Source organism: Artemia franciscana, chromosome 3, assembly GCF_032884065.1.
Source record: "Artemia franciscana chromosome 3, ASM3288406v1, whole genome shotgun sequence".
Lineage (NCBI taxonomy): Eukaryota > Metazoa > Arthropoda > Branchiopoda > Anostraca > Artemiidae > Artemia > Artemia franciscana.
The window spans coordinates 19,498,780-19,525,560 of NC_088865.1; the positions used below are offsets into that span (position 1 = coordinate 19,498,780).

Sequence of the window (26,781 nt, forward strand, 5' to 3'; positions counted from 1 at the left end):
TTGCTTCTTTTTTACATAGGAAGAAATATGCTGAAAAGGCATGAATAACATGCGAAAATAAGAAAATATTTCTGTTTTGATAGGAAGTTTTGATCATTCTTTAAAAAATGTAAGCAATATCATAATTTTGATTCGGTAAATGAATAGATCTAAAACTAATATTCACAGTGATAAAAGGTATCTATCCGTTTGGTGCAAGCTACAGGAGGAGGGTTGTCGCAATATCCCATGTTTCAGAGGGAACATAAACCTTAATTGGTTATAGTTTTGTATGAGCCTCAAAAAACTTATTTTAGATAAAACCTACTTCTTTTTTATTTTAGATTCCAGAATTTCTTATTTTTACAGCGGTTAGCTGTTTGAAATTTCAAAAGTATCCCCCCGTCACCGTTTGAAAGGAAAATGTGTGCCCCCAAACGGTTGAAGAATTCATGACACAAGACTTTGACTGCAATAATTCTGTTATATAGCATATACTGTTTTTACTGTTTTTGGCCTGTAAAGTTCGCTTTCATTGAATTTCAATTCTATTGATGCGCGAATGAATGCCTTTGATTGTAATATTTTTTTTTAAGGACATTTTTAGACAAACCAATTACTTTTATTGTTGATTCCAAATATGTCACATTTTACATGTTTGTACTAAGTTTTGAGATATTGATAAGTCCCGCATTAACAAGACGTCCCTGCTGTACCCAAATCAGAAAAGTGTATCTGCCTCTTTTTTTCTTCAAAAACTATGCTATGGAGTTAAAAGGGTCTGGTGGATGATCAACCACTGGTAGTGCCTGCAGAAGCAAATGTACTGCTTTGGAGGTAGGTAGATTTACTACGAAGTGTTTTCTTGCCTCTAGTTCTGGTATAAACACATAAGGTAGGGGGTTCAAACCTGTACACAATCAACTATCAAATTTAACGATTTTTCCTATAATTTTAAAGGTTTTGAATGTATTTCGCCTGTTTTTTGTTTTACTTTTTAATTCGAGCCCAGCTAAATGACCCACCTGACTCTGAAATAAATTTCTGGGTTATATTAGTTCAAACATAACCTTATTTGAGCGTGCGCACTATATACGAAAATGAAGCCAAACAATCGTTGTTTAATTTAACTACACAGAGGCATTTTGGCAGATTTTGTTCAACTATCTGAGCTATATGGAATAAGTACATCAGACCGTTTCGTTTCCTTGGGCCCAGTGGTCTAATATTTTATATATGATACAACTTCCGTCTCTTCTGTCTTGATTTTGATTTGTGCTTCTTCACTTATGGGATAATGTGAAGACAAAGCCTGGTGGGTAGTCAGTTATCAAGACCCATTAGGTCCTATGTCTCCCAAGTTCGAGGAAACTCTTGCCTACAAACTCTATGATGGTGTTTGCAGCTTACTTTTACCGAGAGTAAATTGGATAGTTGGAATTTTATGCATATCCTGGTTCTTTATCCACATATGTCATTCTTATGACGCTCCCAATCCAGGAAATGAGACCGCGGTTGTTGCTGCAGAGGAGACCCTAGGGGAGCTGGGACTTAGTAGGTAAAGACTTGGTAATTGAGTCAGGTAGTTCCCCTCTGGACCCATTGATAGAGGCTGATGTTACTCCGGAACTTAAATGATACTAGTTTCATGTGTTGTGTGCTTATATCCAGACAGAGTTTCAGTGTCTCTGTGAGGAACAGGCCTTGACCTGGTTTGAAGAAATAGATATGGTATCTTGTTCAAAGGTCTTTTCGGCCAGATTTTTTGAGAAGAAGAAAATAACCTTAGAATACAAGATCAAATATTGTCGTGGAAATGCCAAAAGCTTAGTAAATCGTTTATTTTTTATTGGATTATCTCTTCACAGAAGCTTTATAAATACGGAAATTCTCTTTAGCATAATTTTCCATCTTTTTATGTTAGATTTATTGAAGGTTATATCAATTCATTCTTTCTCTCTAAGGTCAGTGTCGATTTGAGTGATCAATTAGTATTTGTCAAAATATCAACATTGATTGATTGTGATCCAGTCACAATCTATAAATTTTAGAGTTCGCTATTTAAATTTTTCTTTAAGCTTTGTTTTTTCCGGCCAATTCTTGCTATTTGTATTATTTTTCAGGTATTGAGCCTTTCAAGCTGATTTCAAAGAATGTTTTGAGACGTATAATCACATGTTCGCCTATCATCCGCCATATTAAATTAAAACCAAAGCAAGCTGGGAAAAGTGATTTGTATACCGTGCTTTATACTCAGGTAAGTGTCTCTATTACATACTAGATATTTTCGAAAGAAATTTTCGAAGGCTAATATCGACTGCTGTTCGATCCTACTGTCTAACTAGTTTCTGGACTGGTTTGAATTTTATTTCTTCAGCCGTCATTTAAGTTATCCTATGGAAAGAGAGGCCTTCGTAAGATCGAATATTCGGTTTACGTCTGTTCCAATTTAAAGCTTCCACACGGCAGCATAGTCCTTAACAAGGTTGTTGATTTGCTTATTGATTAGCTTTGAAAAAGTCTAGTTGTTCGCGTTAAATTTTTAACTGAAAACTTCGGATCTGCTACTTCTTAACATTTTTTTTAACGACTGAGTAAAACAACTTCAAAATAAATACTTCCTGACAGTACTTCGTCATTAGTCTTTGAATTGAAATATACTGTTTTTAACATCTCTAGCTATCCTTTCTAAGCCTGCTCTCAAAAAAAGAAAAAAAAAAACTCAGGGGATGATCAGTCTAACTAATCATGACAGATAAAAGTTTTTAAGTAACTTTTAGCAACCAAATGCATGCCTTCACGGACCTTTCTCGTATTTGTAATCAACAAGCTCAAAAGCCGTTCATTACCAAATTTGATCGAAATCAAAGAGCTAACTGGGAAATATGGATTGAATGTATTTTCACTTTGAAACGCATGTAGTAATCTCAATGATAAACATTTAATTAACTAGGACGATTCCCAAAACAATTCTTGAATGATCTACGAGAACACTTACTCGTATATGAAAGCGATGTATGGGGATTGGAGGGGCATGTGTCATTGAACTCTGTTAAGGGCTATCTAATCGCGGAAATTGAAAATCCTTGCATTACTGTGATTTACCATCTCCTTTATTTGTTTGTTAACTTAGAATCGTACTCAGCTGGTTCAAGATCCCTCGTAATCAATTTTGGTGGAAATCGAACACCGTTTGTCAGATTTGTGCTTGGTGTGTTTTGATTTCTGGAAACTCATGGTTGCATCTCAAAGATTTTTAATGATTCATAAATAGTAATTAGTAAATACCTTTTCGTTAAAAAACCCTAAGTGAATTTGAATCGATGATACTTCTATATATGAGAAGTTGGGATGTTGGAGAGGGTACGGGCCTAAGAACCCTAAGTACGACTCTTCAATAGTAAAGATCAAGGGCACTTACATGACTCTTATTTTAAAGAGATGTGGCAAGTCCACCGGTGGTGAAATGTATACTTCAAGTTTGTGGACTTTGGATTTCTATATTGTACGGTTAGCCGCAGATTTATTAGAATAATCTCAAAGTCTATTTATCATTTTTGGTGAAATCACTAGTTGTAAAATATTTACTTAAATATGTTATATGTTTGTCATTGATGACAGACTAACTGATGACAACTAATTTGTCATTGATGACCACGATGATTGACATCGTGGCAAATTTAAACATCGTGTAAAAAATATGGGCTTAGTTCGTTTTGATTTAAGATATCATACTGAGATCCTAACCGTAGGGGATGAGAGACGTATTACATGCGGTGTTTACGAATTGGGTCAGAGATGAAGCGTGTGTACTAGTGGCCAAAAAGGTAAAAGAAGGCGGGAACGTAGCATACTCAATGTTGAGTAGCGCAGGTCAGAGATCAAGCGGACGTATTACAGGGTTTCACCGACTCCTTCAATCGCACAGATTCAAAATTCTCGTTAGACTGTAATTTCAACAAGGTGTAACATCTCCATTTTTCGATCAAAATGTATCTATGAAGTACAAAATGTACATATTTTATATATGCTGTTTGCATTATTTTGGGCCCTTGTCCTTGAGACTGTCCATTTTTTTCATTTCTGGAAGAACATTTCTTTTTGCCTCTTGACATTTTGATTAAAACATTTCAAATTTTAGTCTGAGCCATATGAGATTGTGGGTCATATGGGGCACTTTAGAGCGTCAGGTTACCATCCTACCGAACGTTGTTTTTAAAGAGGGCATCAGAAGCTTCAATGTGCGACCTAATGAACCCTCTAAGTTTTATTCCAAATTTCGATTATTTCTATTGTATATGATGACACTAGAGAAAGCAAGCATATGTATGGGAGTCCCAATACTATTAACTAAGTCAACACTTGATTTTTGCTGATTTTCGTAAGATGAATCAATGAAATATACCACAAGGACTTAACTAAACATTAATAGAAATAACATGCGTCTAAATCGTATGTAATATTTTTGTTTAGATAGATAGATAGATAGATAGATAGTTTATTTTGGTCCACAATCAAAACAACAACATGGCGGAGTATAAAGAAAAAAAAGGAAAAAGAAAAAAACGAAAAACAGTATATCAAGATTAAACGATTAGATAAAATTCACTGTATACATTCATAGCTCGTATATGACGTGCAATGGCAGGAAATCATAAAGGTGCTCAAGGACATCTTTTCTAGCATTAATTTCCTGTTCTGCCACAGCTTCACGGTGATCTGAATTTGATACTTATTCAAAATAAATGAATTTTTCTCGAATAGCGGCATTCGTATCAAAAACTTCAAATATCTACATAACGCGGACCTAACTTTCAGTCTCTCTGTTTCTGCGAACCATTCCTAAAGCGGGAAAAGGTAAAGGACATGTGGTAATGCCACTGCTCTGTACAGTCTCGCCAAAATTTGCCGATTGTAATAATACTTCAGTGAGGCTAGTTTAGCATAGCTCACTCGCAGGTTAGACACAAGGGTATCAAGGCAAAGAATTCTTGTAGTTTTCTTATCTTGACCATACAGAAGACTTAAATATTTGAGCGAAGAAGACGGTGCAATAATAGCACCATCTGCAGATACAGTTGGTGCTGGTGCCTCTCGTTTCGCAGAGCTGAAATCCAGAAATTCAGTTTTCTGGCCATTAACTCGTAGACCAATAACGCTATAACCAGATACAAGCTTATCTAAATTATCCTGCAGTACATTCAATGAGAAACTCAACATAAGTAAATCATCAGCATAGCTTATTAGACTCAAAACACAAGTGTCAAAGCTTAGCCCGCCATAAATTTGTTTTGTAACCTTAGAAGTCAACGTGTTAAATAATATCGGACTTAAGATAGAACCTTGTCGAAGTCCTCTCTTTAGTTTAAATGGCTCACTGAGTTTTTCAAGGCCAAGTTTCACTCTTATTTAGCTATTAGGGTACCAAAATGATAACATAGCTACTATATGAGCGTTCACACCGGCATGTAGCAAGGTTTGGAATGCAGCAGACTGGATTACTGAATCAAATGCAGCGGAAATATCAACACTACATATATGTACGGATAACCCAAGTGAATCAGCCTTGGCAAGAATGTCCTTTATAAGTCTATGGGCGAAAGCACAGCTGAGGTGTTTTCGGAACCCAAACTGCCTGTAGTCTATCACACACTTTGATATAACTTCGCGAAGGACCATTTTTTCCAGCACCTTGCTCAACGTACTTGAGACAGTAATCGGCCTGTAGCCTCCACACTCATTTGTGTTTTTTCCTTTCTTCATGATGTTTTCCGGTTCAAAACGATTTGGGGACTACACATCTGAAAAAGTAGCTGCATATGCTGGAGCAAAAGCGGTGAACCATTGTTTGGTTTTCTAAATTGATATACGCGTATAGTGCCAAAATATTGAAAGAAACGCGTTTGTTTGTTTATCTGTTAAATAAGTTTTCTGAATCAGCACCGGTTTTTTTCTCTGTCTAAATCCTTGAATGATGAAAAGCATCCGTACTTTCAGGGTTGAACGGCTTTATTTCTTAACTCTGTAGTACTGGCTGAATTATAGTTTTGCCCAGAAATTCCTTTAAGTTTTGATGTAACAGTTTTGTTTGAAAAAAAGTCTTTCATTCCCTCTGGTCGTTTGTGACGCTAGCTTGGCGTTTGTTATTGCTAACAGTTTCTTCCCCAAAAAATCGATGCTTTTCTTTGCATTGTTCTTCAATTTCATTTCTGTTTCTTATTTTCAGGGCAAGATTGCAGATTATTTTATATTGATTTTAGAAGGCCATGTTGAAGTTACGGCTACACGGGAAAACTTGGTTTTTGAATCTGGGCCTTTCTCATATTACGGGACTGGTGCTTTACTTTGGTCTCCCGGAGGTGAGAACTTTATTTCCTTATCCTTCTTTGTCGTTTTGCCATGCAACTCCAATCCCTTTTTCTATAGTTCTTTTTTACTTTTTTGTCAGTTTAATTTTTTTCTGTTTTTAAGTTTTAACCTCCATACTTCTTACAAATTAAATACATTTCATTGGTTACATAAGTTAAGAATTTCAGAAGTAGATCTGAAAAATTACACTTGTTACATTTTGTTTTAAGTTTTAATGTTAAATCTCTAAGATATTCCCTGAAACTAGGGTTAATTCCAAAAAATAAAAAAAACATTTTTATTACTAGTTTTTTTTTGTTTTTTTATCGAAGCTAATTGACCCCCAAGTCTATTCTAGAACGTGATTAAGAACTATGCGTATATTCAGGCACATAAGCAGCATCTAATTGTTCTTATTTTTCAGTCTAATGATTGATACATCGAACATCAAAATCAGTTATAATTTTTATTTTGAATTTTATTTCCTCCATGTTTCATGGACTTGGTGTCTAAGTGGTCCAGTTTCCTAGCTGAAACTAAATGGATTTTTTCTTTTTTGCCGAAGATAATAGAACTGTACTGGGTTAAATGAGATTAATTCACTTATGTTTTCAGGTCACATCGAGTTCATTACGGAGTTGGACACATGTTATGTATTTCCTCGTTTTTAAGCAGCGACTTTATAAAGTTGAAGCGGAACGTAACAACATGCATCGATTGGTCTGAAAGATCAGAATGAGCTTAAACCTTCTCGGAAAGTAGTAAAAATTAGTAAAGAAAGAAGCTGAATAAAAAGATAATTTTTATTCAGTGCACTTACATTGGCTAGCCCATGGCATTTTAGACAAACTCAGTGGTCAACTTGCGACTCCCGAGTAACATGTGGTTATTTAGGCCCTTAAATGTGACTTAGTCACAAATATGCACGAGCAGGTGTGTAAGTCACTTGGAGGCTATTGGTTGGTTGTAGAGTAAGGGGTACGTGACACGGGGGAGACTAGCACATTTCAACAAGGCTGCTTGTGTTAGCCAGCAATAGTGCTTCGAAGGAATCTCTAGAATTTTTAGATTTTCTGCAAAAGAAAATTTACCTTCGGATGTTTTCCCAGAAATCATATTTCGTTCTTTCTCGAACAAACTATGTGCAAGTAACCTTGAAACTAATTGCGAAACCAAAATTGTTTGCTCGTTGCATCTTTGGCTCTTTCGTTGAAAAGGCTGCAGGCCGCTGGCTGAACTACTGCCGCTTTCAAATTTTATATTTGTAAAACGTGTTAATTAATGAATGGGCTAAGACATATGAAATAGTTAAGCAAGTTTATTAATAATACAAAATAGGCCAAATAGTTCAAAAGGATCTAAATAATTGTCAATGAGAAACCCATTTGAATGCAGGTAAAATTGAAAAATTAGTCAGGACGGAGATGAAATTTTAAATTATCTGTGTTGTTTGTATGTCTAATGCTTCATGCAAAAAGACTTCTGGATTTTTTTTTATTGACTCACCGATGCTCTACCGAAGAGTGTGTCTCCAGGTCCCCCTCCTCTCGAAAAGAGTAAACTGATCAACACAACCATGTTTTAGATATCTAATGGCTAAGACAACATAAAATGATTTAATGATTGTAATGATTAAACACAGTACCTTCAGTGTTCTGCCTTGTACTTTAGTAATTGTAATGGTTTATGAATTTACTTTAGGAGGTAGGCTAATTCGATGATCTTTCGTGAAGTGTTAGACATATTGACTTTTGGTTTATTTTTGTTAGACATTGTAGAGTTTTGGCAATAATTCCAATTTTAGAAATTGTGTAAAATGCTATTATATCCGTTTCAGTAAAGCCTTGCGCGTAAAATTTTACCTTCTTCAGAAGTAATTGTCCATGTTATCTTTTTATACCTTGTTAAACTTTTTTTTTTTTTTACAGACGCGATAAACGTCGACTCGACTACTAGTAACCACGTCCCTCGAACGGTATCGACTATCAGTCAATCCGAGTTAACCGTCCGAGGCTATGTACCTGATTTTACACTCCGTGCAATAACTGACTTGACATTTCTTCGTATTAAACGAGGTCTGTACGAAAAAGCTAAATTGGCAACGGATCTAGAGACAACAAAAAATGCCTTCGGAAGCGCTGCGGAAATGGAAAAAGAGCTAGAAAAGGTTGGTATTTCTTTGTTCACCCATCCCTCGTTTGGTTGGAATGTTCCGCCAATGAAACAAAAGCTATAAATAGGGAATAAGCAATTTTTTGGATAGGTTAATTTTAACCCTTTTTGCTTCGTAGTATATGCTTCCTAATGTTAAAATCATTTTGTCAGGCCCTGTTATCCTTCAGCCATTCAAGAAAAATGGATGTCAGTGAGTTTTAGAACTTACCACAAAAGGTGTACTTAATCAACTTCCCACCTAGTCACCGGACATTCAGCATGGACTAGCGTATGTTTCCTCTAAAGCTAAGTCCAGATCTTGCAGGCGGAGCAAAGGCAGACGCATGTGCCGTCAAAAGAAATGAATCCGGTCTAATTCCTAATGCTGAAAAGGGGATACTGGAGAAGGGGAAAATCTGACAATAGTAATGGGGTGCAATGAAAAGAATAGATTCGTCAACGGAAAATGACTAAAACTAGAAATGCAAAAGATATTCATAAATCTATATATATAAAAATAAGTTGTCTGTCTGTGGATCTGTGGATCAGGTGACGTCATGTTTCTGTGTCGGCTGACGTCATGAAATTAGTTGTCAGGTGACGTGATGTTTCTGTGTCGGCTGACGTCATGAAATTAGTTGTCGTCATTTTTGCTTTGACGGTGACGTCATTCAAGTTATATAAGACATATGTTCACGTAGAAATCTATTAATGTTTAAGTTTACAATGACTGTTGAAGATGCTCAAAGAGTCTATGCCAAAAAACTTGCTGCTGATAGTTCCTCGGCACGCTTTCTTTTCTGATTTTCTCTATCAGCAGCAAGTTTTTTGGCATAGACTCTTTGAGCATCTTCATCAGTCATTGTAAACTTAAACATTAATAGATTTCTACGTGAACATATGTCTTATATAACTTGAATGACGTCACCGTCAAAGCAAAAATGACGGCAACTAATTTCATGACTTAATTTCAGAACTTAATTTCTGTGTTGACTGACGTCATGAAATTAGTTGTCGTCATTTTTGTTATGACGATGCTTAGTATATTGTAAAACACATTAATTTGGTTAATAATATACCATTTAAAACACCAAAATGAACATGCTGGAGTAGTCACTCGGTGAGAGAGGGTGTCAGAACGGAGAATGAAGGTCCCAGGTTCAAATCCTGGTTAGGCTAAAAAAGGTAAAAATCTAAAAACTAAAAAAAAAACTGAAAAAACTAAAAAAGGCAAAAACTACAAAAAAAACTAAAAACTAATAAAAAAAAAATTAAGAATAAAAATAAAAAAAAATAAAAAAGATAAAAACTAAAAAAAAAAGTAAAAAGAAAAAACGAAAAAAAACTAAAAAGCTAAAAAAAAAAGTAAAAAGAAAAAACGAAAAAAAACTGAAAAGAAAAAAAGGAATAAAACTAAAAAAAATTTCATCTAAAAAACTAAAAAAAACTAAAAAAGGTAAAAACTAAAAGAACTAAAAAGAAAAAAAAACTAAAAAAAGGAAAAAAACTGAAAAATAAAAGAGAAAAAGAAAACTAAAAAAATATAAATAAAAATAAAAAAACTAAAAAGATAAAAACTTCAAAAAAAACTAAAAAGAAAAAAGAAAAAAACTAAAAAACCTAAAAAAAGGTCAAAACCAATAAAAAAAAACTAAAAGGAAAAAAAGGGAAAAAATTAAAAATTTATTTCATCATATACCAATTCAAAAACGAATGTATACCGGGATGACGACCGGGACACAGGGAATATAAATGACACAACTACTACGGGGACGCCGGGGGGCACAGGGGGATATAAATGACGACCGGGACACCGGGACACAAGGAATATAAATGGCGCCCGGGACACTCAAAGAGAAATCAGAGACTGGGACACCGGGACACAAATGACGACCGGGACACAGGGAATATAAATTACGACCGGGACACAGGGACATAACTACAAAGGGGACGCCGGGGTGCACAGGGGGATATATAAATGACGATGGCGACTCAGGGAATGGTCGATTAGCAATCACCATCAACAAAGCTCAAGGGCAATCATTAGAATCATGAGGTATAGATCTGAATACGGATTGTTTTCCCATTGACCATTATATGTTGCATGTTCAAGAGTCGGTAAACCTGACAATCTATTTATATGCACAGACAATGGGACAGCAAAGAATGTTGTATATTCGCAAGTTATACGTAGTTAAAAACATATATATATATATATATATATATATATACATATATATATATATATATATATATATATATATATATATATATATCTATCTATATTCACAGGTGGGACATAGGGACACAACTACAATGGCGCGTAACTAATATGGCGCGTAACGACTTACGCGCGCGGGGGGGCGCGAAGCGCCCCCACCAACTAGGTGTTGGGGTGGCGCGAAGCGCCACCCCAACAGCTAGTAAGCAATAAAAGTTTGTTTGTTTATGTACTACCATTACGAAAGACCATTCGTTTGCACTATATTTGATATATTGCAACATATAGCATATCGTCTAGTTTTTGCCGAAAAGAATCATTTCATCCTGCTTATTCCCATTTCTAGGTATATAATTTTTTGGGAAGATGCATTTGTAATTGAATACGAGTCATTCTTTGTGCCATATTTGTTCCAACAACACCGTATACCATATTGATATAATGGACTCTTGTGCATAGAGCAGCATTTCAGCCTGCTTTCTTTCACCTCTAAGTGTAGAAATTTTTTTTCGTCATACATATGTTAGAGTATCTTTTTTCCTGTTTCTCTGTTAATTAAAATGCGGTTTTTTAGGTGTTGTGATTTCTTGTTCAATTTGGTCTTCATGCTTATCGTAGCTCCCGTGCCGGTATCAAAAGTGGTTCAACCTTTTCTTTTTTTTTCTTTTTGTCTTTTCATTCTTCTGTGACTTCGTAAATACAACCGCGCATAAAAATGGAGGAAAAGTTCCGCGACAGTCTTTTAACTTCACGTAAACTAGTGTAAAAATGTGTAAACTAGCTGGAGCCTCAAGTCTCCTTTTCAGCAGGAAATATTCAGAAATGCAAAAAAAAACTACCCAAATATAAATAAATTTAGGATCATTCAATAGCGCATTTTATATCTTTTAAATGACATATTTTCTAAAAATTAATTTCTATGCTTATTCAAGAGTACTCTTGGGAGAGCTCTTGAATAAAACTGGAACATCATTTTGGCTGTTACCCTCTTATATTTCTGTTAGATAATTTCTCTTTTATACTGCAAAGAACAGTTTTAGGACAACAAAATACGTATTTCTTTTCCAGATTCAATCTATTGCTTACACAAAAATTACTGCAATGTGTAGTTCCATTAGTATATTTCCATTCCAAAACTAGTCTTTTACACTAGTTTATGATCACATTATCTTTCCTTAAGAGCATGTGAATGGATCTCTAAATTCAAGAGACATTAATTGTAATTCATTAGTACTTATTTGACTTGATTCCTTTTTTCTGAGAATGAAAGCTGAGGGAAACAGTGTATTTTGAGGTTTTGTGATAATCTGCCTGATGTGTTTTTCTTGTTAAAGCTAAAGACATTTTAGAGCCTTGTGCATTTCCAACGCTGCTCTAGAAAAAGGATAAAAAATAAAAATAAAATCGATCATTCATAAAGAGCATAAAATAATGAAACTTGAAAACAGTCACGAAAATGAAATTGCAACACTGCATTAGAAATGATATGATGTCATTTATACTACAAATTAAAATATGATATTGCACGGTGCTGCTGTTAATAAACATGTGCACTACATGTTTATTTATCTGCAATAGGTGACGATGTATTTCTATATTTATAAGCATACTTTTTCATCTTTTGTTCAGAGCCTTAATTTAGTTTTCATGAGTGCCTACCACAATACAGATATCTAGACACTACAATCATCTCCTATCTCAACCATTAGACAACGCTGGACCGCGATGCAGCTCCTCCGGAGAACATCTAAAGCAAGAGAATAATTAGCGACAGTAGATTGTTTCATGGGTAGGCACGTTTGCGGCATCGGTATTCACAGCCTGGAGATCAGGAAAAGAAATAAGAGGAAGAGGAATCGAGCGTCTAGGGGATAGGGAAGAATGCAATACATTGAAGAGATAAAAAAAAGGAAAATAATAAGTCTAGCTGTAATAATGCAAAAGGTAGAGATAACATTGGTTTGAGAATGGAAAAGAATACAGAATGAATTTATGAGGATAATCAAGGTAAAAATACGTTTTATTTGAACAATGCAATAATGTGATGAAATTTGATTAGGAAGTTTGGTGCTTCGCATTGATATTTCAGTTTTGATATTTCAACTGACAATAAACTTGGTAACTAGAATGATTAAATAATCTTAACATAATCCTGAAACATTCTAAGGTTTCTACCAAACTTGTACGTAACTCGAAACTGGAAAGAATCGTGAGGGTTAACTTAATGAGTCATAAAAAATGCTTTCCGATGAGAAGTTTTACGTAATTTGCAAGTTTGTGGCACAATATTTTCAACAATAATATCAATAAGTGTTACTTTATATTCTTATAATACAAATGCAATTCTTTTGATGTCCTTCAATTTTCTGAAAACTCGCCAGGAATTTCATGACAAACAGTTCTTAATAGGCGTTAGATATTTTTTGGATAGAGCTACTCTACCAGTTATTAGAAGAAAAACAAAGGTCCTACATAACATTTTGAAGGACATTTTTATGGCCCCCCCCCAAAAAAAAGAGTATAAAAGAGGAAAGATTCAAGGGAATATTTTTCCTTACCAAGAAGAAAAAAGTTTTGACGCTCCACGGCGCAATATTACTATCTAACACCAAAGATTTTTGTGAAACCTAATAGATAATCTGTGCTAAAACTATTAGGTTGCCTCTTTGTGGTAAAACATTTTGTGGCAAACAAATTTCAAATAGTCCCGCCAGTCCGCGGATCCATCTCCCGCTATTTATGAAATTTCGGCTATTTCCCTTTTGCAGTGTTAATCAGAAGTTAGCACGGGTAATTTCCGTATTTGCTGAAAATTTAACCCAAACCCTCCTTTTCTGTCCCCTGGATCTGCCTCTCAGTCAAGTCATAAGCCATACCTGTGAGATGGGACAGTAGCGAACTACTTCGGCGGCTCATCCCCTTTATTTCTGCTTTCGCAATGACAAATAATACATGTATGTACCATTTTTCAATGTTGATCGAGCAAATGAGAAATATACAATGAATCGCTGAAACAAAGTAAATAGGAGGAGCTCTTATACGCGCCGAGACTCTTGGTGATAGATATTTTTTAGTGTGATCATACTATCTAGATATTTGTACTGTGGTGCCTACAAACTGTAAATGTAACAGGATGCACAGATGAGATCAATGGTTAGAGTACCAAGGACATCAAAATAAAGTAAAATGGCACTGGACGCATCTTATGGGTCAAGGACTACTTCCTGGACCCATTGTAGGTTTCATTTTACTCACTTTGACTTTTTTAATTCAGCGCCCGCTAGAAGCGAAAACTGTATATGGACTTCTTTTCATTAAAACACGAAGTCCTTGTTTTCCTTGCATTTTAAGATATAATACTGTGTGAGCTTTTACGTAGCCAATTTAAAGAATCAGACTTCATTATCACTTCCCTTGGTATTTTATTATGGTTTGGGCAAAGTTTCCCCCTATATAATCAATATATCTAATTAAACAATGTCTTTTCGCTATAGTTTTCTGACGAAAAGTTTTCAATGTTTTCTGGTAAGGTCTGCTTGTCAAATTTGAAGTTGTGAGCTTGTCCACGTTCAATCATTATATTAGTTAAATTTTTTCCGTTTTATTTCATTTGTTTGTTGCAAAAAGAAGATTATTTGTAGAACATGTTTAAATTTGTGTGTTTTAAAGGTAACTTTTCTTTCTGAAAATGTGTGTAGTTTTTTTTGGCTGAATTTTATCTTTTTTTTTTTTGCTTTAGATTTCTTCGACCTGACCTCTTTTTTTATACGAAATACGGGCCTTATTCTTTCCCTTCTGTTCTACAGCCTCGTAGTTCTAAATCTAAAATTTTTTAAATAGCGAGTTCAATCCCCAACCAACCAAATAATTTGAAAGGATTTCAGATTTCTTTTTCTTTTCCTTCAGGTTTTAGATATCGAAAGTGAAGACACCGAGGCAGTGACAACTCCAGAAGAAGGGGCTGCGAAGCACAAAAGTCCTTTAACTAGCCTTCCAAACAGTCAGTGTAACTCTCGTCCATCTTCAAAGAGAAATAGTAGAGTATTTACAGATAAGCCAGTAAGTAATAAATAAATATATTTTTCTCTTTCGGAAAGAATCTTAGCTGAGAAGGCTATATTCAGGGGGGGGGGGGTCATTGGGTTTGAGTTCCCCCTCTCCGCGAAATTTTGTCCGGCTCGTAAAAACGTTACGAAAATGCATATAAAGAAATTGTTGATGCCCCCCCCCCCGTGCAAAAATCCTGGGTGTGCCCTTGTTGGCAGAATAATGCTTTACAGACAAATGTTTTTGTTAACAAACTATCCAAGCTTCTTGGTAATAAAATAGCTTAGTAAAAATAAAGTTTTACACAAATTGAAAAGTAAGTTCTGAGAGTCAATTTGTTTCATTATATCATCGGACGAAACAATCTAATAATAATGTAATATGAGCTGAATAGTAATACATCGGGAGTATAAATGCAAAAATTTGTAATGAGTAAAAGTCAACTTAAGCTTAAGACTTGTATCATATGCTACAGGCCACGAGTGCTCATTACCAAACATTGCTACCTACCATTCAGTTTTTTTATGTGGCTGATTTTCTCTTTTTCTTGAGTTATATATCAAAGAAAATCGGTAGCAAGTTTTAGTATGAAATAATATCCATTTGTTCCCTAGGATATTGCGGTTACAAATGAAGATGCTATTAACTGATTTAGTGACTATCATCAATAGATTCTGCCTGGCATTATGAGAAAATATTAGCCACAGCACGTAGAAAAAATTCTATAACAGAACACAGTTTTTTACATTAACTACCTTAATAGTAATTTCGTTTTTCCTGCAGAACATGGTATTTATGAATATTTATCCGATTTTTGCCAAGATTGGCGGATTTATCTTTCATCTGTTTGTTTGTCTGCTGGTAAGACAATTGACTATCAATATTTGCGTCTGTGAAAATGAGTATGGACTTCGCTAACGTTAAGAAGACCCAAGACGGTCAATCATTTTGATCAAAAGCTTCTGTCAATTGATTGATGTGTGCATTTCAATCGACCCTTTAATCAACTCTTCAATCTTGACCAAAGTAAATTTCAAGTTTAATTTAACTCATGATCAGATTTTTAGTTTCAGTCCAGAGTAGTGTTGGGCCATAATTTGATTAAACGATTTATCGATATTGCTACTTTCGATATCATTCAGGTATCGATATCATTCAATGGTATCGATATCATTCGATACCATTCAGTTTTTTTTATGTGGCTGATTTTCTCTTTTTCTTGAGTTATATATCAAAGAAAATCGGTAGCAGGTTTTAGTATGAAATAATATCCATTTGTTCCCTAGGATATTGCGGTTACAAATGAAGATGCTATTAACTGATTTAGTGACTATCATCAATAGATTCTGCCTGGCATTATGAGAAAATATTAGCCACAGCACGTAGAAAAAATTCTATAACAGAACATAGTTTTTTACATTAACTACCTTAATAGTAATTTCGTTTTTCCTGCAGAACATGGTATTTATGAATATTTATCCGATTTTTGCCAAGATTGGCGGATTTATCTTTCATCTGTTTGTTTGTCTGCTGGTAAGACAATTGACTATCAATATTTGCGTCTGTGAAAATGAGTATGGACTTCGCTAACGTTAAGAAGACCCAAGACGGTCAATCATTTTGATCAAAAGCTTCTGTCATTTGATTGATGTGTGCATTTCAATCGACCCTTTAATCAACTCTTCAATCTTGACCAAAGTAAATTTCAAGTTTAATTTAACTCACGATCAGATTTTTAGTTTCAGTTCAGAGTAGTGTTGGGCCATAATTTGATTAAACGATTTATCGATATTGCTACTTTCGATATTCGATAGTTGATATGTCGATTCCGATATTTCTGATACGTTTTTGTTCAAATTAAATTTAGGGTTTGGTAAAATTTAATAACGAGATTTGCAATTAAAGAGTATTTTGCACTTTTTTCTCCAAAGTTTGAATAAAATAAAAAGGCTTCCATTACATGAATGAACATTGCAAAGACCCTGATTGGAATTACTCGGGCTCGGGATAAAGAAAAATAAACTAATGGCTATTTTTGGCTCTTCAAGTCAGCAACATGTCAATATTTTCCCCTGAGAATTGGTTCACCCGTTGAGTGAGAAAATTAAAAATGTCATTTCTTTTCAACTGAAAGCAAGGGGCAACATTAAAACTTAAAATAGTATAAATTTTCTCGTGTATAAGGGGGATAAACCCCTCCTCAATACCTCATACTTCACGCCAAAATTTCTTTTTGTGTTTCAAAAATCTCCTGACTAATTAAATGGCTCTTGTGTTTCAGAAGTTGTTTTTAAATAATTGGGACAAAAGGTTAAAATTAGCGTAAAGAGTGAGGTACTGAGGAGGGGAATCCACCCTCGTATATGGGATAAATTCTATTTGCTTTAATGCTGCTCGTTACTTTTAGTTGAAAAATTAGTTGTTTTTTTATTTAATTTATGGTTATTTTTCAAATAATGCCGAAAAATACACCTTTTCTCTCTTTGTAAAATCCCCTCCAGTATATTCCTCCTTGGAAAGTTTCCCCCGTGTAAGATACCCCTTCCCCCAGTCAATTCCATCCCTGCTGAAAATTCCCCATAAAAATTTTTTTTGCGGACAATTCCGCCTGGAAAATTGTTTTTACCCCATTTTCGTTTGAAGAAAAAGAGACATGATGTTTTTTTAATTCCTAATCATTATTCGAATCATAACGGAAATCCTCCCTCCGCGAAAAATTTTTCCTTGAAATTCTCCCCTCCCTATGTCTCAACGGAAGGTTTCTCAGAAGTGAAATTCCCCCATGGAGAATCTCTCCTCCAGAAAATACCCCCCCTCCACGATTCTGTGGATTATATTCAAATATAAAATTGAATTGGCAAAGAGAAAGCAGGTCAAAATGAATTTCGTATAAGAATTCTGGTAAATTACCCCGTGTGTTGCCCTTTGAAGGTTCATCACTGAAAACTTCCCTCTCCATGGTAAATTCTCTCCTTGGAAAATCACCCACCCCGCAAGGAATTTCCCCCACATAAAAATCGCCCTACCCCAAAAATGTCTTTTTACTTCCCAATAATAAATACTATGTGCAAACACAGGACAAGTCTCAAAACTTAAAACATTTTCCCAAGGTATAACTCTATTAATAAACCGGTAAACTCGCGTTCCGTATTTATGCTTATTTTCGATGTGTCTTCCATTGTTGTTGGCACGTGACTGACGCAATAATTGAACAAAACTAGTCTAGACGGTCAATCGTTAGTGTCAACCGTTTGAGCGACTCAGACTTTCTATCAATCACCGTCAACCCTTGACTCAAGCATCAAACAGGTTCATAGACGGTCAATCATACTTGAACCAATTGATTGACGGAAGCTTTTAGTCAAAATGATTGACCGTCTCGGGTCTCCTTTAGAAATTTCTGTTTGTTCTAAGTTTGACTTATGATGTGTCTTTATGCCTCCTCATTTTGGGTTTCACTTTTTTTCTTTTTTTTCTTTTTTCCTTTTTTTGAAGGCCTTTTAACTAAAACACATTAAAACACCTGTAAGCTGCCTGAGAAATGTTCAACTCTTGTAAAATTGGTATTAGCTAATGGTATATTCTTTATTTTGTTTTTTTTTAAATTATGCACCTTCCTGATTTTGTTGCTAAGCGCATAGGTCAACACTGTACATTTTTTGGTGCATCCTCCACAACAGTTTTCTTAAAGGAGGAACTTGTTTTCAGTAATTTTCAATATGAGGAAAAAATCTAGATGGCAGCATAGATCCTTTTTCCCCACCAAAATAATGAAATGTCTTTCTGTTTTCCTAGGAAGTTACAAGCCTAATAACTAGGTAAGTAATAGAGGCAGCTACTTTAAAACCTCAGGACCCAATTTGACCGGAGAAACCATTCCCAAAAGTATCATTGATCTAGAACATTACTTGTTGAAAAACCTTTAAACTTTTTCTTATCGTTTCTTTTTTGTTCATTTCCATGTTATTCTAATTGCTGTTCGGGAAATGATTATCAGTTGCAGTTTTTTCTTCTAATTACTAAGGTTGGTTTGAAATAAAATTGATTCGCCAAATCTTTAGATAACTTAGATGGACATGAGAAGATAATTCTTTAAAGTTGTGAACGAACAATACGGAACAAAATTAAAATAAAAAATTTAGGTGGCATATGTATGCCACTTCATCACATTATTAACATTGCGCTAAGTGATCCATACAAGGTAAAATTATATTAAAAGTAGTAACAGCTTCATTTAAAAAAAGACAAAATTTTGCTTTCGAGTTTATTGAAAATAAATTGACAAAAGAAAAAGTCAGGAGACGCAAAATACTATTGGTTCTAATAGCATCAAAAGTGTTATCCCCAAATATCTATTTGTTTATTTTTTGTAAGTAACATTCAGATCCTGTTCGTAGAAAGTTCTGACTCTTAGGGGGAGGATCAGATCATTTTCCTGGGGGGTTCAAAATATTAAAAAAAAAATATTCATTTCTAGGCTATAATTTTTCCTGAAGGAAGGGGCGGGTATTAAGGGACCTCTACCATCATCCTATGCATGCCAGTATGGTTCATATATGAATGAGTAACAAATGGTGTTGGCATTCTTTCTTACTTTTGGAAATAGATGTTTGGAATTTAAACCGTATAAATGAAACATTTGAGTCCATTTTTACATATGAGATTGCTTATTGCAAATATAAACAATTTATCTATACATAAAAACCAAACCTATCTTATATGTTGGCAAGAGTAATTGTAGTGCCTGAAATTCGCATTTTTCTTTTGAATTTATTTTATTATTATAACCAAGTTTTGGTTTCTTTATAGTCTGTTGACGGGATTTGTGCACTGGCTGCAAAGTTAAATTTGCCGGGAGGATTAAACAGAAAGACGAGAAGTGCAAGTACTTCAGCCTCTTTGAGAGGAAGTCGAGAATCCTTAGTACCTGATGGAAGGGACCGAAGTTCGAGTATGAGAAAGGAAGACCTCACCGTTTCTCTTCCATGTAAGCTTTGCCCTGTTTAGAACTAATATACTAATATAATAGCCGTAGCATTAGTATATATTATTATCCTAACTCAGCTGCAGTAATACGGAAGACTTTATGTGAAGATCTTTTTCAAATTGAAATTTATGGCATGCGTCTAAATATTTCTGGGTCAAATTCTTTTATCTGTTTCTCAATATCTTATTGTGTTCCCAAGATTATGTGAGATCTTTGGTTTGTAACGTGAATTAATGTACCGTGTATTAATTTCTACTTTGCTGCCTAACCAAAGCCTAGGTTCCTAACCACAATAAGTTCCTATCTTCCCATTGAAGAGTTTTGGGACGTACCATATGTTCAGGGCTTCCACTCTCGAATCTCAAAATTCGGGGACAAGTTTAAAAAATTCGGGGAGTTTTCGGGGACAAGTCTTCAAGATTCGGGGAATTTTCGGGGGCAAGTTCAAAATGTAGTTTTGTTACAAAATTTGGGAGCCAAAATTGGTTATAGCTTCGTTTTCAGGCTCAAGTAGGACTGGATCCGCGTACTAAATCAAGTTTTTAACAGAGTAGGTTCTAGAGTACAGGATTGGAACCCATAGCTAAAAACGATTTTTGCTGGTATTGCAGACAAAACCTCAGAACTATTTTAAATAAATTAAAAAATAATAGGCTGAATGACACTCTGGAACTTTGTTGCTTTAGGTTCTATATTATCTTTGCTGCTTTATTCCCGTAGCACGAAAACAAGATTTTCATGTCATTTATTTTCAGAAAGACGACGAAAATAAAGTAGCCTATAGAAAGGCAATAATCTCATACAAAGCAATAACATGTGCAATGATTTCTTGAAATTAACGAAAATTCTTCGGCAAGCAAACATGAACTTATACCAGAAATTTAATTTTAAAAAATCACCTGAAAGCAAGGAACAGAATTAAAACTGAAAACGAATAGAAACGATTACATAGTAAGAGGACTGTCCCCTTCTAAACGCCCATTTATTTATGCTGAAGTTTTTTAGTACTTAAGCTTCACATTTTTCAATTGTTTTGGAAGTTGTTCTTACAGAATCGGGACTAAATCTGAACTTAAGCGTAAAAAAAAGGGGCTATTCCCTTCATATATATATTATTTTTTGTTCATTTTAATGTTGCTCCTTGGGTGTACTTTCAGACGGAAAAAATCTTTTATTTTATTTCAAACATTTTTTTTTAGAAATCTCCACGGAAAAATTATTCCTCTCCCCGGAAAAATCGTCTAGAGCTCTAGACAATTCAATACCGTTAAAAATTTATCCCGGACAAATACCATAAAGGTCTTCATGCGTAAGATTCGGTTTACAGAGATAAACTTAAAATAAATAAAAAGAATTTTGTTTAGGAATCCTGGCCAATCCGTTTTTTCTCTGATTGGTTGAAAATATATACAGGTTTTATTTTCTTGACTGGTGTTTCAAAAGCCTTTTCAGTCCGGCAGTTCTACCTAGCTTCAAACACTTAGGCCTGCTTAAATCCTTGAGTGGAAATCAGCTTTTTCAATTTCTTCTGCACCAAAAAGGCAGTATTTTGAGATGGGAAAGCCAAAAGAATTTTCGAATGATCTAACATGTATTTGCAACAAACCTTGTTTGTACTATACTGTGCAGGAAAAAATAAAGCCTTCAAGTTTCAATTATATTCAATTATACAAAAAAAAAATATGTAATTGAAAGTTGCCACGAAGAAGCTCAATATCAGCTAAACTAAGCACACTACCTACGACCTAGGGACCATAAAGACCATAAAGGTCTTCATGCGTAAGATTCGGTTTGCAGAGATAAACTTAAAATAAATAAAAAGAATTTTGTTTAGGAATCTTGGCCAATCCGTTTTTTACGACCTAGGGAGCCACAGAACGAGAAATAAGCGTAGCTGCTTCTTCAGCAGTTGCAGAAGCCTTAACATTTGACAGAAGCTTCGTCATTTCAAGGTCAAGGACAAGAGAAGAGGAGATTGAGTCTCTTCATTCCCGTTTTAGTCTTAGCCCCATTACACGCAACCGATATTATCGCCACACAATTTCGTTTATCTGTTTTCAAATCTTTGAGGGTACTGAACAAGCGTTCTGCTGTAACGTTAGAAAATGGCAGTGTACCTATGTAATTATTATTATTATTAATTTATTACCCGTCAAAAACGGAAAAGACGGAGTATATAAAAGAAAAAGAAAGAAAAGCACAAACATTTAAATACACTTCCACAACAAATATTATAAAATAACACTAGTCCAGGGGTGGTTGGCTCTTAAAACATTGGTACTGAATTTGGAGATTCTTCTCCCTATGGCCATGGAAGGGTTGGTGACCTTATATTTCCTGGAGATGTTGCCATTGCTGTGCCACAAAGGGAGACGCAGGAGAAACTTAGCATATCTGTAAAATGCGATGCAAATGGCTTTATTTTCGGTAGCTGTGAATATTTTCCAGAAGAGAACCAGAGCAAGCAGATGGGGGGTAGTAAAAGCATTGTAAAGCTGGGCAAGGAGAGGACGGTTGAAACGATAGTTATTGGCAACAAGTAATCCGTAAGACCCTCGTAGACGGGAACAGAGGTGGTTTGTCAGTGCTGAGCGTGTGTCCTTCAATGTAGAAGAAATAGGAAGGCCAAGATACGTAAGGGACTGAGAAGGCTTAATCAGAGTGTCGCCAATTTAAACGGAGAGGTTAATTGAAAGCTCATTTTTTGAACCATTGAAAAAAAGAAGTTCTGTTTTAGATTCGTTGAAGGAAAGTCCGATCTGCTTGTTTGCCGCTGGAAGTGAGTCGTAATTTTGTTGAAATAAAGATATCGAACGAGAAACATGAAGAATGTCATTAGCAAAGTTTAGCAGCGAAAGATTAATCCCACGAAGAAAGCACGACGGCTTTATTACTTGCTGTGCTTCGATAATAGCGTTATTAAACAGTGATGGAGAAGTTTTGCCAACTTGACATACGCCTTTCTTGACACTCAGCATTTCTTTAGAAGGATAAATGCCGGACGGAGAGGGGATCAGGATGACAGCCGAGAGCTTGTTGTACATACTGTAAACAGGGGAAAGGATGCAAGAGGAAACATCTCGCTAAAGGGCTTTGAGCAGGATATGGCCATGGATGCAAGAATCGAAGGCTCTACTAACATCAAGTGCTCCAAAGACGAGGAGGTCACCATTTTTATCTGCATCAATAAGAAGATTTGCAAGAACGCTGTGAACGTGTTCCTGTCCTGAGTGGTTTTTGAACCCGAACTGATCGTCCGGAGTAGTGCATCGAAGTGCAATTTCATCAAAAATAAGGGATTCAAATAGCTTACAAAAAGTAGTTGAAACGGTGATCAGTCGATATGAAGCGCACTGGTCAGCTGGTTTACCTTTTTTGAGAATAGGATGGACCAATCCAACACCAAAGCTGTCTGGAACGATGCCAGTAACGAAAATCATTTGAAATAGCAGAGAAAGGTTCTCTAGGAGAAGATTGCTGGTAAAGCTTAAATGAGTACCAGATATACCATCAATGCCCTTAGATTTCTTTTTTTTTTTAACTTATCAATTTTGGAACGCATCAAGGACGGAGTGACCAGGACACCAATATCCTTAACTGAAAACTGAAGCTCCTTATCGAGGGCCTGGCAAAAGGTATTACCTAGGTAGGAATTAGGGGCTGAAATTTGGTCTCTGAAGTAGTCGCACCAGTCTTTTTCTGGCATGCAGGGCGGGTCATTGGAAGATTTGTTCTTAGCTCGAAGATGCCATAAAGCAGGAGGCAAATTATCGACAATCTCGCTGGTACGGGCAATTTCATTAGCCTTATGCTATGTGATGGCTTTGGAAAATTTACGTTTCGTGTAAATACGAACAGCGTTGACTACTCTGGAGCGCGGCTTCCCACAATCTGCCCATAATTGTAGCCAGAATTTTGCTGAATCACATGCGGCCAGGAGATTAGGATTATTCCGCCAGTTACGCACTTCCGTGCCGTGGCGAATTTTGCGGACCGGAACTGCAGTTTTCTCAGCTGTATGGATAGCATGCGTTATCTCAGAACAGTAGATGTTTAGTAGGATGTTTTTTTCTGAGTCTACTGTCATGTTCAGACAACAGAGAAGTGTGAAAGGAATTCGGATCTTCGACAGCACGTAGTCACATGAACTCTGGTAGGAATCGATGTTAGCAGCTTCCCAGTTGAGGCTGAACAACCATTTAGGTGGAAAATTTGTGGGTGAAGTTTGGGGCAAGGGCTTTATTTGAAAATAATTACAGATTGGCATGTGGTCGGATATGGAGTAATCAAGAAGAACCGTAGTAGTAGAGGCAGGTTTAATCATAGAAGAACAATAGAAATAGTCCAACTTAGACGCGGAGTCAGATTGATGTAGAGGCGCCATTTGGACCAAATCTTGGGTTGGGCATGAACTCCATCTTGCCCCCCCCCCTCCGACTCATTTCGTGTCAAGTAATCATCTAGGAAATGGGCATTTGACAGAACTCGAGAATTTTATTATGTATCTTACCTACTTTTAAAGTTTACAATGATTAATAGCAAATAGCATAATTACCCCAAGGGTCGTTAAGTAATTACGCTCTTTGGTTAATAGGCGTGCAGTAATTTCAAATCAATTGGACAGAATGGATTATGTTGGACATAATGAATTATTATGGCTGACAAAGGGCCCTTTGTGGTGGAAGCTTGGACCCCCTGGTAAATCTGGGGAGGGCATTTGCCCCCCCCCCCCTGACCCCCCCCCAATGGCGTCTCTGGATTGATTTATGTACGTAAAATCACGATCATTTCCAACATAGGTGAGACTTGGACAAGCATGGAGCAAGATCTGAGATCTATTGTTTTCAGGCTCAGACGGTTCACAGTTAAAGTCACCAAACAGGAGACAACTTAGGCCTTCATCTTCATATTTTGATACTAGCTTGGCAATAGAAGTACATGTGAGAGAGAACTTCCTCTCAGACATATCATTATGGTAATTAGTAGGAAAATAAACAACGAATATGACCACATTCGAAACTTCAACTGCAAGGAAACTGTCAGACTTAGCAACTAGGTTACCAAGTAGCTCTTTCCGTATCATCAGAGCCAAACCACCTGAAGGCCTACCGCGAGTGGACTTAGCATGGTGGAAAAACAGATTATGAGAAGACGTGAACTCCAACAGTTGACGACGATCGCTTCACAAGAAATGTTCTTGAAGACCCACCACGTCAAACCGCAAGCAAAGTTCAGACAGTAGGTGATGTTTCGGTAGAACTTTCCCATTGATGTTACACGATACAATTTTTAAGGTTTCTTCAGGCATTGGAATTATTTAGAAGAGACTGAGTGACAGGACATTTAAAAGTGTAACATGGGTGGTCGGAGGAATTGTAAAGAGCACACTTAAGTGCCTTGGTACAAGGATTATCTTTGGTTGTGGAGTGGCCAGCCTCACCAAACCTGGAACATTTTCGGGTACCTGAGCACGCAGACGCAAAATGACCATATGACTGGCAAGAAAAGTATTGGGGTGGCAAGCGTTGAAATATACTAATGGGGAGTCTTTCGAACCCTATGATGGGCGGAAAGCGAATAGAAGACTCGAGGTCCTCTTTAGGCTCAAAAAGAAGCTTAAACGAACGGGTGTTTCGGATTTGAGTTGCTTTCAAACAGTTGACAATCAGATCGCATAGGCTATTTTTATTCAGGTCTTTAGGAACATAACGGATAATACCGAAAAAGGAGGGGCATTGGAGTTTAGGCTCGACATCAGGGTTATTCCCGGTTATGCGTGACATAATAGATTCGGCACCACTTTTATTCTTTGTGACTACTTTCCAGGCTTCTCTACTGGGACGAAGCTCGATTATATTCCCACTAACTTCTCCACAAACATGCTCCAGATAAGCTTTACAGGAGTCAGGCTTTTTAAGGTCTAAGGGAGGCTTCTTGAGGATAACTGCATAGGAAGGCTTGGCCGGTGGAGACTAATTGATTCATAGATGTAGGAAGTTTCTCAGCTGCACGGGCTCTTTTCTCACTTTCTATAAAGTCCTTCAAACTATTGGAGATTTCTGTCACTTTTTGAGCAACAATAGCACTCAATTCACCAGGCGTAGTTGGGACCTCCGTAGGATCAAAAATTACGAATTTCGGCAATTTGATCCGGTTAGTCTCACATAACTGGATCAGTTTCAGCATATCTAACACATTATCGGCAATCTTTTGGCGAGCAACGTTGTGACTCGAAGTATTCGAATAGTGCCAAAGTGAATCCTTAGCTTTTATAATAGTATCTTTGTCATAAAATCCCACTGCCTTTTCGCAAATTTCATCAGTCTTATTTGCTTGGAGCGCTCGCGATAAATAATTTAGTAAAGCATTATGCACAAGTCTTTCTTTCTCATTTGACATTATGCTAATTTAGAAGTCCAGACACATTCAATAGGAAAAAATAACTGGTTACTTTTTGGACGCGACAAGAGCTCACTAATAATCTAGTATTATAGTCAGTAATCTAGTAATCAGTACTAAAATCAGTAATCTAAAACCTTTTTTTAGGTTTTCAAACCTCGGCTTTGTACATGGGTATGTCTGCTTACAGATAAACTTCCAATACTCCTCATCGTACATATGTCTAAACCCGCCAAAGAAACAGTGCTTTGTTCACGGCATTCCCTGTCAATTAGAGCCTATTTCCACGAAGGCAACCCACGACTTCTTAGAAAATTTTCTAAGCTAGGTGGGTTCAAGTTTCGAGTATTGACAGGATCAAGTAGACTTGTGAACTCCTAAAAGTCACATTCAAACGTAAAGCGTCTCTTTATCTGGATAATGGCCTCCTAGTAAAAGTCTCTTACTGTTATGTAGACCTTCCTCACCTCCAACTGTGAGATATCTGGACTAGACGAGACCAAGGATGCCAACTCCTCTTCTGCAGTATACCCGAGATAGACCTTCTGAACGTCAACATAATGGCTTTCGTCTGTTACGTCAAGAGCCAAAAGATCGGTACAGTTTCTGACGTAGGTTCCATCCATATAGTTTATAGCCAAGGTTG

General features: G+C 36.1%; 1 protein-coding gene across 2 annotated transcripts in view; it reads left to right on the top strand.

Moving 5' to 3' along the window:
* The window catches only part of LOC136024986 (unextended protein-like), a gene marked incomplete at its 3' end in the record, with an annotated part of 99,349 nt that overhangs the window by 66,366 nt on the left and 6,202 nt on the right, over window positions 1-26,781 (top strand). For both annotated transcript variants that reach the window (XR_010616991.1, XM_065700597.1), the window contains 5 exon segments: window positions 2,103-2,236; window positions 6,206-6,338; window positions 8,256-8,494; window positions 14,609-14,761; window positions 19,559-19,736. Coding sequence is in view for 1 of the 2 variants with exons in the window: in XM_065700597.1 (XP_065556669.1) it covers window positions 2,103-2,236; window positions 6,206-6,338; window positions 8,256-8,494; window positions 14,609-14,761; window positions 19,559-19,736 (837 nt within the window).